This window comes from Dreissena polymorpha, chromosome 1 (assembly GCF_020536995.1).
Source record: "Dreissena polymorpha isolate Duluth1 chromosome 1, UMN_Dpol_1.0, whole genome shotgun sequence".
Classification (NCBI taxonomy): Eukaryota; Metazoa; Mollusca; class Bivalvia; order Myida; family Dreissenidae; genus Dreissena; species Dreissena polymorpha.
Window position 1 is genome coordinate 61,954,419 of NC_068355.1, and position 16,224 is coordinate 61,970,642.

General features: G+C 38.4%; 1 protein-coding gene across 8 annotated transcripts in view; it reads right to left on the reverse strand.

Annotated features, from left to right (window-relative positions):
• Window positions 1-16,224, reverse strand: part of LOC127831690 (kinesin-like protein KIF22) — a 49,440-nt gene that overhangs the window by 13,570 nt on the left and 19,646 nt on the right. For all 8 annotated transcript variants that reach the window (XM_052356766.1, XM_052356732.1, XM_052356760.1 and 5 more), the window contains exons 7-13: window positions 16,008-16,083; window positions 12,133-12,177; window positions 9,696-9,846; window positions 8,315-8,441; window positions 8,068-8,180; window positions 7,425-7,565; window positions 5,935-6,159 (exon numbers count right to left, since the gene is read on the reverse strand). In XM_052356766.1, coding sequence (XP_052212726.1) covers window positions 5,935-6,159; window positions 7,425-7,565; window positions 8,068-8,180; window positions 8,315-8,441; window positions 9,696-9,846; window positions 12,133-12,177; window positions 16,008-16,083 — 878 coding nt within the window. The remainder of the gene's footprint in view (window positions 1-5,934; window positions 6,160-7,424; window positions 7,566-8,067; window positions 8,181-8,314; window positions 8,442-9,695; window positions 9,847-12,132; window positions 12,178-16,007; window positions 16,084-16,224) is intronic.

The following is a 16,224-nucleotide window of genomic DNA, read 5'->3' on the forward strand; positions in this document are numbered from 1 at the left end:
TCACAAGTAATTGCAATAAACACCACATGGGGTAATGGATAATCCACTGATAACAGAATAGCATGACGCGCGTATCGATTATTCTAGCCACAATACACAGTCATTTAAATGCTGACAAGGATGTATCTGGTAACTTTCCAGTCGTCAAACTGTGATGTTCATCGTCCAATCGGTTACGCGAATGCTTATGAGGGCGGGGTTAACTATCGACCATTATTTTTTATTGATGTCGGCTACGAAGTAAGAGTTTATCGCAGCTTGATTAGCAAGAAGTTGTACCATTTACGTAATATAAAACCGGTAATTAGTACAGTACTGTACATTAAAGACGGTTTCGGGCATCATCATCACAACTTTTTATTGTAAACAAGTGTTACCTATGACTCAAAATTATTACGAGATATTAATTGCAAGTGGTAAACAATTAATTACTTATAGCGAGTAAGTTGTGCAAATGAATCCCGGTTACAATTATGCGATAACAATTTAATTCCAGTACATGTATATTTCATCATGTCCATTTATAGAACTGATTCACCTCGACATTTATTCGACACATAATGCGCTTTAACAAATTTTTGTTGAATTAATTACGCACACTGTTTCGTCCGATAATCGATACTTAAAAGACTGATGATGGCAACCGGCCGTAATCCTCGTGGACAATGTGAATTTCATGCATAATTCCATCAAAACATTTATTTTTCTCGTATAGTGTTTAAACAAATTATCGTTGAATTCATAACGCAACTGTTAATATTTGCTGAAATCTCAAATGGGAATAATTAAATTTGTAACCTGAAACTCATTCCCGTAAGTCGATGTTAACCTGTTTTTAATCCAAAACACACTTCCGAATGTAAATGTGACCGCAACGTTAAAATATTTTTGCTTCAAATTAGCAGTGCAAATTTATTTTGTGTCAAATCTTTTTTTCAATTAAGCGTGAACATTATGCAGCATGTACAACGTCGCGTCATTTGCATAGAAAGCGTTAGTGTATTGAGCGTTTTAACAAGCACACAACACGTCAGGGGATTGACGCATGTTCAGAGGCAATATTTCATCAAATCTATAAATACTCACTTAAAATTTATTTGATACTATCGAAAAATGGCAAGGTTTGTGTTAAAGAAATAATTGAGAGCTTTTATCGAAAATATTTACCAGAAAGTGATTAATAAAAAAGGAACAAACAGGATTATCGGGTAATAAATAGGAACTTGAAAAGTAGTAAGTATACAGCAATAGAGTCGGGTTGAAACGGATGTATTGGGGTATTGTTCGAGTGGGGATTTTACTATCTGTGCGGGAAAGTTTTAAAAATATTAAACAATATAAAAAATTATATATATTTTTAAATGACTGGGGGATTTTTTTAAAGAGTCATAGCGCACCAAATGATGTCTTTTGACGCTGTTTTTCTTTGAGTTATAACGCACCACATAACGTGAATTGACATGTTAAATTTAAAAAAAAATCAACGTCGGGAGGGGACACCACTCCCGAACCATCCCTATCAGCCCCGGGGCACATAACAAAAATCCTGTGGAAAGCACTGTCAGGGACGACACTTAATGTACATGAATCACGCCAGGCTGATCAAGGACGACACTTAATGCACATGAATCACGCCAGGCTGATCAAGGACAACACTTAACGTACATGAATCACGCCAGGCTGATCAAGGACGACACTTAATGTACATGAATCACGCCAGGCTGATCAAGGACGACACTTAATGCACATGAATCACGCCAGGCTGATCAAGGACAACACTTAACGTACATGAATCACACCAGGCTGATCAAGGACGACACTTAACATACATGAAACACGCCAGGCTGATCAAGGACTACACTTAACGTACATGAATCACGCCAGGCTGATCAAGGACTACACTTAACGTACATGAATCACGCCAGGCTGATCAAGGACTACACTTAACGCACATGAATCACGCCAGGCTGATCAAGGACGACACTTAATGCACATGAATCACGCCAGGCTGATCAAGGACAACACTTAACGTACATGAATCACACCAGGCTGATCAAGGACGACACTTAACATACATGAAACACGCCAGGCTGATCAAGGACTACACTTAACGTACATGAATCACGCCAGGCTGATCAAGGACTACACTTAACGTACATGAATCACGCCAGGCTGATCAAGGACTACACTTAACGTACATGAATCATGCCAGGCTGATCAAGGACTACACTTAACGTACATGAATCACGCCAGGCTGATCAAGGACGACACTTAACGTACATGAATCATGCCAGGCTGATCAAGGACGACACTTAACGTACATGAATCACGCCAGGCTGATCAAGGACTACACTTAACGTACATGAATCACGCCAGGCTGATCAAGGACTACACTTAACGCACATGAATCACGCCAGGCTGATCAAGGACTACACTTAACGTACATGAATCACGCCAGGCTGATCAAGGACTACACTTAACGTACATGAATCACGCCAGGCTGATCAAGGACAACACTTAACGTACATGAATCACACCAGGCTGATCAAGGACTACACTTAACGTACATGAATCACGCCAGGCTGATCAAGGACTACACTTAACGTACATGAATCATGCCAGGCTGATCAGGGACAACACTTAACGTACATGAATCACGCCAGGCTGATCAAGGACGACACTTAACGCACATGAATCACACCAGGCTGATCAAGGACGACACTTAACATACATGAAACACGCCAGGCTGATCAAGGACTACACTTAACGTACATGAATCACGCCAGGCTGATCAAGGACTACACTTAACGTACATGAAACACGCCAGGCTGATCAAGGACTACACTTAACGTACATGAATCACGCCAGGCTGATCAAGGACTACACTTAACGTACATGAATCACGCCAGGCTGATCAAGGACTACACTTAACGTACATGAATCATGCCAGGCTGATCAAGGACGACACTTAACGTACATGAATCATGCCAGGCTGATCAAGGACTACACTTAACGTACATGAATCACGCCAGGCTGATCAAGGACTACACTTAACGTACATGAATCACGCCAGGCTGATCAAGGACTACACTTAACGTACATGAATCACACCAGGCTGATCAAGGACGACACTTAACGTACATGAATCATGCCAGGCTGATCAGGGATGACACTTAACGTACATGAATCACGCCAGGCTGATCAAGGACTACACTAAACGTACATGAATCACGCCAGGCTGATCAGGGACGACACTTTACGCACATAAATCATGCCAGGCTGATCAAGGACGATACTAAACGTACATGAATCACGCCAGGCTGATCAAGGACTACACTTAACGTACATGAATCACGCCAGGCTGATCAAGGACTACACTTAACGTACATGAAACACGCCAGGCTGATCAAGGACTACACTTAACGTACATGAATCACGCCAGGCTGATCAAGGACTACACTTAACGTACATGAATCACGCCAGGCTGATCAAGGACTACACTTAACGTACATGAATCATGCCAGGCTGATCAAGGACGACACTTAACGTACATGAATCATGCCAGGCTGATCAAGGACTACACTTAACGTACATGAATCACGCCAGGCTGATCAAGGACTACACTTAACGTACATGAATCACGCCAGGCTGATCAAGGACTACACTTAACGTACATGAATCACACCAGGCTGATCAAGGACGATACTAAACGTACATGAATCACGCCAGGCTGATCAAGGACTACACTTAACGTACATGAATCACGCCAGGCTGATCAAGGACTACACTTAACGTACATGAAACACGCCAGGCTGATCAAGGACTACACTTAACGTACATGAATCACGCCAGGCTGATCAAGGACTACACTTAACGTACATGAATCACGCCAGGCTGATCAAGGACTACACTTAACGTACATGAATCATGCCAGGCTGATCAAGGACGACACTTAACGTACATGAATCATGCCAGGCTGATCAAGGACTACACTTAACGTACATGAATCACGCCAGGCTGATCAAGGACTACACTTAACGTACATGAATCACGCCAGGCTGATCAAGGACTACACTTAACGTACATGAATCACACCAGGCTGATCAAGGACGACACTTAACGTACATGAATCATGCCAGGCTGATCAGGGATGACACTTAACGTACATGAATCACGCCAGGCTGATCAAGGACTACACTAAACGTACATGAATCACGCCAGGCTGATCAGGGACGACACTTTACGCACATGAATCATGCCAGGCTGATCAAGGACGATACTAAACGTACATGAATCACGCCAGGCTGATCAAGGACTACAATTAACATACATGAATCACGCCAGGCTGATCAAGGACGACACTTTACGTACATGAATCACGCCAGGCTGATCAAGGACTACACTAAACGTACATGAATCACGCCAGGCTGATCAGGGACGACACTTTACGCACATGAATCATGCCAGGCTGATCAAGGACGATACTAAACGTACATGAATCACGCCAGGCTGATCAAGGACTACAATTAACATACATGAATCACGCCAGGCTGATCAAGGACGACACTTTACGTACATGAATCACGCCAGGCTGATCAAGGACTACACTTAACGTACATGAATCACGCCAGGCTGATCAAGGACTACATTTAACGTACATGAATCACGCCAGGCTGATCAAGGACTACACTTAACGTACATGAATCATGCCAGGCTGATCAAGGACTACATTTAACGTACATGAATCACGCCAGGCTGATCAAGGACTACACTTAACGTACATGAATCACGCCAGGCTGATCAAGGACTACACTTAACGTACATGAATCACGCCAGGCTGATCAAGGACTACAATTAACATACATGAATCACGCCAGGCTGATCAAGGACGACACTTTACGTACATGAATCACGCCAGGCTGATCAAGGACTACACTTAACGTACATGAATCACGCCAGGCTGATCAAGGACTACATTTAACGTACATGAATCACGCCAGGCTGATCAAGGACTACACTTAACGTACATGAATCATGCCAGGCTGATCAAGGACTACATTTAACGTACATGAATCACGCCAGGCTGATCAAGGACTACACTTAACGTACATGAATCACGCCAGGCTGATCAAGGACTACACTTAACGTACATGAATCATGCCAGGCTGATCAAGGACTACATTTAACGTACATGAATCATGCCAGGCTGATCAAGGACTACATTTAACGTACATGAATCACGCCAGGCTGATCAAGGACTACACTTAACGTACATGAATCACGCCAGGCTGATCAAGGACTACACATAACGTACATGAATCACGCCAGGCTGATCAAGGACTACACTTAACATACATGAATCATGCCAGGCTGATCAAGGACTACACTTAACGTACATGAATCATGCCAGGCTGATCAAGGACTACATTTAACGTACATGAATCACGCCAGGCTGATCAAGGACTACACATAACGTACATGAATCACGCCAGGCTGATCAAGGACTACACTTAACGTACATGAATCACGCCAGGCTGATCAAGGACTACACATAACGTACATGAATCACGTTAGGCTGATCAAGGACTACACATAACGTACATGAATCACGTTAGGCTGATCAAGGACTACACATAACGTACATGAATCACGTTAGGCTGATCAAGGACTACACTTAACACACACGAATCATGCCATTCTCCCAGATTTTGACTCATAATTTGTTGTTCACAGGCATTCACTATTGGCTATGTAAGAAAAACTGCCATGCTCCCAGGTACCCATGCTTATAAAATAGCTTATACCATACATATTCTCTTATAAAATCCCTCAGGCCATTAAAATGACATTACAGAATATACAATTACAAGAAAAAAAGACAACATAACAAACATAAAACATTAAAACATAAAAAATAACAACAAAACACTGTACCATGCAAAGATGAAGCACTTGCTGATGAGACGAAGCCCTTCTTCTTCAGTCGAGGGGGCAGAGCAAACAGTGGACTGCAAGAGAACTCCTCTGTCATTTTCCTCTTTCTCTTGGTACCAGCAGCTGGCTTGGTTGTCTCCCCTGGCTTGGATGTTTGTTCTGTCTGAGTTGTCTCCCCTAGATTGGACTGTGGGCCAGTCGATGATGGTTTAGTATTGGTCATATCTGTGAATACAGGACATTGGGAAGTAGTGATGGCCGCCAACAGAAGGCGAGTGCTTTTTTAATCAGGAGGGGAAAAAACCCTGTATCTTTTCTTTATAATCATCTACTCATACATGTCATTAAGCTGTGAAAGTTTTAGAAAAATGTGGCTTGCAGTTAAATACCAGTTGGGTACACACAATTTTAGGGATGTGATATTTAACAGTTTTATCTATTCATTCAGCTGATAAAGTTTGCAAGAAATCCACAAAGCACTTACAGATGAATTTAGTACACAAAATGTTGAGGACTTAATGTATCATAGTGGAAAAACAGACAAAGGGCCATAGTTTATAAAAAACAAGAGATGTGTTTGTCAAAAAAACAATGCTACTGCGCCACTTTGAATTATTTTGTTTATTTTTTTATATCCCTTTACAAAATATTCCTTCCCTTGTGAAAATGATTTGTACCTGCCAAATGATAAATAGAAATTATCTCCTTTGACCTTGACCTTTCACCACTTAAAATGTGCAGCTCCATGAGATACACATGCATGCCAAATATCAAGTTGCTATTTTCAATATTGCAAAATTATGGGTAATGTTAAAGTTTTCGGACAGACGCACAGACGGACAGTTCAACTGCTATACTCCACCCTACTGGGGGCATAACAACTGTTAGCATACAAAATTCCATTTTCACATCTACATGGACACATTTAGGTCAGTAAGCTGGGCAAGGTTGTGCGAGATCAACCAAGCTTTTAAAGAGAAATTTAGAACCCAGTGGAAAAACAAACAAAGGTCAATATTTCTGTCAATACTGGTTGAAGCAAAAACAACTTTATTTTCTTTCATCTACACATAAAGGTCATTCACCTGTTAAAGTATTTAGCTAAACCCATCAAGCTGTTAAAGACGAAAACACTAGCTTCATGACGTAGGTACGTAGAGACGTACATACAAAATTTAGGAACTACGGATGAACCTCCTTACATATAAACAAGTGCAATAGTAAATGCCTTTCACTCAGTGGGGGAATAACGACTTTAAAATTCAAAAACATTATTGCAAAAAGTTAAAACAGTGTTCAGAGGTCGCCCTAATTATGTGGATAAATCAGTATTCTGAAATAACCTTTTCCTTTAAACCTCATCAGTTTGGCCAAATAAGTGTGTGCATTTCTAAAGCAATCATATTGTTCAAGAATATTAAATAATACTTGTGATATTGCAAGAGTATGCAATTTCTTGTTTTTTTTTAATTTAATAATTCAAAGAATACCAGCAAAAGGCTTGTTGCTGGCATTGGGTGGTGGGGAGATCAGATGTCGACTGGCCAGCTCCCTAAACTGGGCCTGGTTTTCCTCCAGCTGACGACGCAACTCGTTGATTGCCTTCGTCTTAGGTGTCTGTGCGCAGGAACCTTGAATAGTGGTAAACAAACAGTTAAGATTCTTGATAAGAAATCAATGGGCCATGAAATCACTTTGTGTGCACATCTGATGTTTTTCTATTATGTACACTGTATGTGTTCAGGCACAAAGTCCTCTGCTAGAATTGCAAGAAAAAGCAACACCTAAAAATCCATTTAGTTGAGCTGATTTAATGATAAATATGAGCCAAGATATTGGGGCTTCCAAACATATGAAAGTATCAGGATATTGTTCTCCAACACTCCAGTTCATGATACTAGTTGAAAGTTGTAAAAGAAATTTGGCTCACAAATAACAACATTAAGGACTTGCTCAATGTTTTTAAGTTTTTAATACAAGCTGCATTGAATTTATTGCAGTGCTCCAGCTACACAGAAAGTGTCGTCCCTGAATAGCCTATGTCAGCTACACAGGCTAAACTTAGAAGAAACTAAATGCACATGCATAAGGCTCTTTTTTCCACAGTAAGGCTACCATCCAGTTGTACAGTACCTGAAGCCGTGGGTGGTTTGAATGCCTGCATCTGAGTGATCAGGTTGCTTTCCATCTGCTGCAGACGACGATTCACAGTCTCTTCCCAGGCCTCCTGACGCTTGATTAGTGGGCTACAATACACGAGAAATAGAGGTTACAATAATACACAAATAGCAGGCTAAAAAACACTAAAAACCAAGAGCAACAGCATACAAACAACACAGCACACGATAAGTAGAATACACCAGGAAATCAGATTTATTACCTGATGGAGCTTCCAATATCACTGCCCATGGAGTCAGTACTACTGTCCAGCCTAGCCAGTTTTGCCTGGGACGGACCTTCCTCTTTGCGTTCTGGAGAGGGCTTTCTCACTTGTGGAACTGGCTTTACTGTTTTCAACAAACGCTAATATTATGACATTTCCAACTGATGTATTTATCGATTTTATAAAATCTTAAGTTCATCAAATATTTTTTTATTATTTTAATATCATATCATAAATGATAATTTATGCCTAACTTATGGCACATTGTGTGATAACAAAGACAAGAACCTAAATAAACACTTATGGCTCTTCTAGGTTTAAAGCATTATTGAGGAAAATTATCAAGATTAAAAGAAAACTGTTGAACACTTTACAGTAATTTTTCTTCCTTCAAATAGTCAATTTTGGTAAACCAAGACTCATAGCTGAAGCTTGCCATTACTAAAGACAATAAAAGATTTTAAAAATATGTAGGACTCCCCTTTCCCCCTTAAAGCCGAGTGGTATACTTTATGTCACTGCAAAGACTCTCTAATATCACTTTGACCTCTGATCTCTGAACTCCAAATTTCCGGATCAATAAGCTTCTCCTTTTTTGATTTCTCCCAAATAAAAATCAGACTAACTTCCCTCAGTGTAAGTCAATGCTTTCTTTAAAAAAAAAATCAGAAACAAAATGGTTCAAGCAGCTAAAAGTATTAATTTTTCGAGCTCTTGCGACCTTTGATCTTTGACACAAACTAGTCTACCAGGGCTTGCGTAAACAGCTGTTTGGGGTTAATTTTCTAATTTTCTTGCAAGTTTTGACAAGGTACTTTTAAAACTGTAGTCTTGCAAGATTCAACAGTTTCTTAAGGACTTCTATAAAGATCACTAGGAAGTGAATGCTTCCAAAGTTTCAAAGAAAGTGCTTAATCTTATCCTAAAAATAATGAGTTTAAAATAGGCCTTCAGAAAAACAACACAATATACACTGGAAAACATGCCTAAAATTTATAAATATATATATATATCTAAAGATTTTAAGGGTAGAAAACATTACATATGAAATTTTAATGTGGATGTTTATTTTGTGAAAATGGCAAACTTCTGAATATTGTGCCAAGAAGTTCAAACTTTAGGTTTTTACACATTGCGCCTCATTTTGAGAAATTTGGGCTAAACACATGAGCGTTAAGTGTAGTCCCAGATTACCTTGTGCAGTATGCCCAGGCTAATTAGGGACAACATTTACCGAATACACTTGAATCTCATTGAGAATAGACCTCCTTTCAAAGGCAACTGCACAGGATAATCTGAGGAAAAACTTTACGCATATGCATTTAGCCCAGTTTTTCCAGAACAAGGATCCATTGATGAAAATGCAAGCCTTTCCCACCTATGCCCACAGTCTCCCTGACTACGGTGCTGTTGACGACCTTCTTGCTCTTGGTGGCAAAGTTCAGGGTGCAGTAAGTGTCATAGTAGTAGCGCTCCTCTGGGGCAAGGTTGGTGATCATCACTGAGTGACATGTGCCTCCTATTGAATCCTGCACAATAACTGATGAAAGTTAAACATCACACAATGACAAATAGTGTCACACAATGACAAACAGTGTCACACAATGACATATAGTGTCACACAATGACAAATAGTGTCACACAATGACAAATAGTGTCACACAATGAAAAATAGTGTCACACAATGACAAATAGTGTCACACAATGACAAATAGTGTCACACAATGACAAATAGTGTCACACAATGACAAATAGTGTCATACAATGACAAATAGTGTCACACAATGACAAATAGTGTCACACAATGACAAATAGTGTCACACAATGACAAATAGTGTCCTGCAAAATAATTCATGAGCCTCACTCTGGGAAAACAGGGCTTAATTCACATGCATGAAGTATTATCCAAGATTAGTCCACACAGGATTATAAGGGACATTTTCCGCTTTCTTGTAGGTATAATCCAGTTAAGACAGAAAGTGCCATCCCTGATTAGCCTATATGGACTGCGCAGGCTTATCAGAGACAACACATTGCCTGCACGCATGAAGCCCCTTTACTCCAGAGCGAGGGTCATATGTTAGTAAAACAGGCATCATGCCCCTACTGTGACCTTGTATGTTAGTAAAACAGGCATCATGCCCCTACTGTGACCTTGTATGCTAGTAAAACAGGCATCATGCCCCTACTGTGACCTTGTATGCTAGTAAAACAGGCATCATGCCCCTACTGTGACCTTGTATGTTAGTAAAACAGGCATCATGCCCCTACTGTGACCTTGTATGTTAGTAAAACAGGCATCATGACCCTACTGTGACCTTGTCCTTTAACCCATTGACGTCAAAATCAATGTCTTTCTCTACTCCCCATTAAAACAATTTCGCTAGATCAAATTTAGTGGTAGATGGATGGATTCACCATGCAAATGATAATAACAGTGCAACACAAATCGCCTATTGAGTCTCAAAATATGTAGCAGTAAATTGATTGGCAGAGTTTCTACTGTGCAACAAGAAGGGTCAGGCGTTTGAACCATCACCGTAAACAAGTCAATCGATAATAAATCAAGAAATAGTTTTATTTATGTAACAATTTGATACCTGTTGACATGAGAAATATTTATGAGAAATGCTTTGAAATATGGATGCCGGTCTCTTCAAGAAGATCAAATCCATCTATATAGCCATATCATGGATTCTGCCCTGCCCCATGGCAGCCATGTTTTTCAATGAAAAATTTAAAGAAATTAACAAGGCAAAGTCACAAAGCTTTAAATTGTATATTTAATTTAATTTAAATAAATTATTAATCCTATGCTACAGCTAGGATAGCATCTAAGCTACCTACACACACAATTTCAGCTCAATACTTCCACCCAATGTTGGGCAAAATATCTCCCTTTAGCAAAAACCATATAAGTAACATCAGGGCTGTAGATAACAAGCGTATTTGTGTTATTACGCAATTAAAATAACAAAAAAACGTAATTAAAATCAAAATAAAGCGCACAAAAACGCAAATACAAATTTAATAATGTTATTCCCATAAAAAACCTTGCGTCACGAAACGCAATTCTTACCAACACCAGGTGTATTTTTTAAACTGGTAATTTTCTGTAAAAAATGTACCGGATAGTTTATATGCCATCCTATGAAGAAAAGAATGCAGTCTTTCCAGCGGTTATCAATCTTTGGGGTATTATTGTAATTATTTGTAGACCCATCCGATTTCTTCTTTCATTTTCAAGGTATTCAACTCAAGACGGGGTGCATCGCTGTGAACAGCCATAACTTCATCAATTGTGCAGCGATTTTCATGAACTCGGTCTTATTCAACGCAAAAAATGAATGAACTTTGATCAGAAATTCAGGAATTGTTTGTTGTTATGTACAGGTACCTTTTTGAATTCCATTTGTTTAAATAATAAAGTAATCTAAGGCTTAGTAGATTTTTATTATATTATATATGTCATTCCCTAAATTACCCAATTGAGTTGAAAAAACCGGGGTTGAAAACCCAATTACGCTCAAAAGTAGGGTGTGAAATTTATGCTAAAACTCTATTGAATTTAGGAAAACCCTATTGTTGTCAAAAACAGGGGGCAAATTACCCAATATACCCCAAAAGTTATCTATAGCCCTGTAACATTGACCTTCACCGTTCAACTTAGTGCCCCAAAAAGAGATCATGTGCTTAACAACACAAACCAAAAACATGTTTCATGTTGTTCTCCCCTCCCCCTCCCACAAATCATCCAATAACACAAACCAAAATCATTGCTCTTAATCTTCAATCTGAAGTTCACGGTCACTTACCTGTAACAGCCGTGTGAGCTTGCTGTTTCTGTAGGGGATCCTTGGCTGCAATTAAACAACATGTTGGTAGGTTAACAGCAAATATTACAGATAATTATTAAAACATTTATCGCAAAATACTGCTTGCAAAAGTTTGCTTTCGTATATTTTCAGATAAATGGGGATGAAAACAAGATTATGTTGTTCTTTATCAAACACACTGATAGTGTGACGTTGTTCAGACCAACCTGAACACACCATCCATGTTATATAAATTGTTTATATATGCGAGAAAATTATTCATAATGAAGGTTATGTTCAACATGTTCCATATACTTTTGTAACATCATGACAATAATTCACTACTCTACATTCACTCTTAATACAGGAATATGCTATATTCTTTTATACCTAATGCTAAAATATGACTTTTCTGCAGTGAAATAACAGCAGTGAAAATAAACAAATTGTTATTTTCACCAGTGATAAGAACAAATTTTCCGAACTACTTTTTCTATTTTTAGATTATATTGTAAAATATTTTCTATGATCACGAGTGAATTAAAATCGATATTCCATCAAATCCAACAAATTTTCTTTTATTTTATGCTTTTTACACCGTTTATTTACATTGTAAAAGAGTTTAACTGGATAATTTCACTGGATTTATGACGACATTTTGTGTATTTAAATTTATTGAGGCACACCACAGGAGAACGGGTAACTTTTCAGCGAAAGGGAAACGGCTGTTTAATATTTTCTTGAAAAAGGGGCATAAAAGAAACAGAAAAAATGGTCATGTCAGTGTAAGATCGTTGGTTATTTCTTCCAGTCATGAAGTCTGAATTAAAAATGTGCCCCCCCTGGGAATGGACAGAGTTGAAAAAAACTTAGTGAAGATAAATAATATGTCACACACAAAACAGCAAAGCTCTGTGCCTTGTGATTGCATAGATTTGTGAAAATTGTGTATTATAGTTATATAAATCTATACAATGTGTTTCCTCACCATATTGGGAATGAAGCTTGGTCAATATGAATAGATCAATCAAGTCATATTGACTAAAATTTGGAAAATGGTGTCTTTATTGGCTAAAAAATCTTTTTTTTAACAAAAGATGTTATTTATAGGATAACCTATAGAGCTGGATATAGAAATGAAGGACTATACAATCTTGCATGCAAAATGATATCAACCCCCCACGTGCATGAACTGAGCAACCTTTGCACAAAAATATATATCAAATACTAAACCTCTGAGACTTGCAGTTTCACAGAATATTGAACAAGAGGGCCATGATGGCCCTGAATCGCTCACTTGACTAACCTTGCTACATCAACTTAAATTCTATCAGACCCATATACAATTCCAAGCCAGATTTCATCAATAAATACATTCTGACAAAATTTCATTAAGACGTGAAGACTGTGACCTCTTTCATCTACACAAGGTTTTACTAGAATTGGCCCAGTGACCTAATTTTTGACCCCAGGTGACCCATATACGATCCCAAATCAGATATTATCAAGATAAACATCTGACCACATTTCATTAAGATCAGATGAAAACTATGACCTCTATTGTCTACACGAGGTTTTTCTATGATTTGACCTAGAGACCTAGTTTTTGACCACAAATGACCCAAATACAATCCCAACCCAGATTTCATCAAGATAAACATTCTGGCAATATTTTATTAAGTTTGGATGAAAACTGTGACCTCTACTGTCTACACAAGTTTTTTTTTAAACTTTGACCTAGAGACCTAGTTTTTGACCCTAGATGACCCAAATTCGATCCCAACCCAGATTTTAACAAGACAAACATTCTGACCATATTTCATTAAGATCTGATGAAAACTGTGACCTCTATTGTCTACACAAGGTTTTTCTATTATTTGACCTAGTGACCTAGTTTCTGACCCAATATTACCCAAATACAATCCCAATCCAGATTTTATCAAGATAAACATTCTGACGAAATTTCATAAAGATTGGATAAAAACTGTGACCTCTATTGTCTACACAAGGTTTTTCTATTATTTGACCTAGTGACCTAGTTTTTGACCCCAGATGACCCAAATACAATCCCAACCCAGATTTCATCAAGATAAACATTTTGACCAAATGTCATAAAGATTGGATGAAAACTGTGACCTCTATTGTCTACACAAGGTTTTTCCATTATTTGACCTAGTGACCTTGTTTTTTTACCCCAAATGACCCAAATACAATCCCAACCCAGATTTCATCAAGATAAACATTCTAACCAAATTTTTATAAAGATTGGATGAAAACTGTGACCTCTATTGTCTACACAAGGTTTTTCTATTATTTGACCTAGTGACCTAGTTTTTGACCCCAGATGACCCAAATACAATCCCAACCCAGATTTCATCAAGATAAACATTCTGACCAAATTTCATAAAGATTGAATGAAAACTGTGACCTCTATTGTTTACACAAGATTTTTCTATTATTTGACCTAGTGACCTAGTTTTTGACCCTAGAAGACCCAAATACAATCCCGACCCAGATTTCATCAAGATTAACATTCTGACCAAATTACATGAAAATTGGATGTTGTCATATATTAGACAATCTTTCAAAAATAAAAAAAGGAAAAAAAATTGGGGTGGGGGGGAGGGGGGGGGGGGGGGGTAGGGGGATGAGAGGGGGGTATAATTTGGGGTGTGGTAATTTATTAGATGATGTTTATAAAAAAATGTGGGGGGGGGGGTGGGGGGTGAGAGGGGGGTATAATGTGGAGTGGAATAATTTATAAGATGATGTTTAAAAAAAAAAATTGGGGGGGGGGTGGTGGGGGGGGGGGTAGGGATGAGAGGGGGGTATAATGTGGGATGGGGTAATGTATTAGATGATGTTTAAAAAAAAAATTGGGGGGGGGGGGAGGTGGGGGGGGGGAGGGATTCTGGGTAGGGGCGTGGGGTATTGTTTGGGTGGAATACATTGTGGTATTCAGGTAAGTGTTGTTTTGTCAAAGTAATAATAAAATGTGATCATAAATAAAGAAGTTATGGCAATTTAAGCAAAATGTTCAATTATGTTAGTGGAAAAAGGGCCATAATTATGTCAAAATGATTGATACAGTGGTCTGCTGTTGTTTATAGGTTGGATTATATATAATTGGGGTAGTACGAAAACTTAAACATTTGCACGCTAAAGCAGACGCTAACACTAACGCAGACGGTCACGCCGACGCCGGGGTGAGTAGGATAGCTCCACTATATATATGAAATATATAATAGTCGAGCTAATATATATATATTTCATATATAATAGTCAGGCTAAAAATAATAATTTCCAATTACAAGTCCAGTGTTTTCCTCAGGTTAACAACAAATGCATTACACCAGAATAAGTTAAGTGACATGACAATAAAGGTACACAAAAGGCCACCTTATGATATAAGAACATAAGAAGAAGCCAGTGTTTTTGCACCATTTTGGGAATAGAGCCGGGTCCCTTTAAATTGGGAAAATTTGCTGAGTATGACTTAAATTGGAGAATTAGGATTGTTGCTGTTTTGCTAAAAATGCTTAAAAATTGAGAATTCAAGTGTTTTCAGTATTATAATTATTTACTAAGTTCAACTTATATGGATGGGAGTTGAACAAAGTATTGAGATCTAAAATGTTTTTTTGTTTTTTTAAACCTTCCATTGGGAATTTTTAGCTCCCATTTGGGAAAATATATAACAATATTCCATTGGGAATGGGGCCGATAACAGGACCGGATTTTGAATGAAAAAACAACACTGGCAGGTAAAAGCATTTTTTTAAACACACATGATGCCGGTGGTAGGAGAAACAAACATTACAATCGCTCACAATGAGCACTATGTGCTCAGGTGAATTGTTAAAATAATTTCATACCAAGCCGTTGTTGATGGCATCTACCACTTCCCCAAGGGAAAATAAGGATTTGTTGATGGCACCACTTTCCTTCAACCTAAAAATGAAACATTTGTCATGATGAAATCACTTATACTGAGGCATTTATCAAAGGTTACACATACTGGTATAAGGGTAATGTGCTTATTTTACCAAATGCTTAGATTTTGTCCAAAATTAAATAAATAAAAGACTGTGA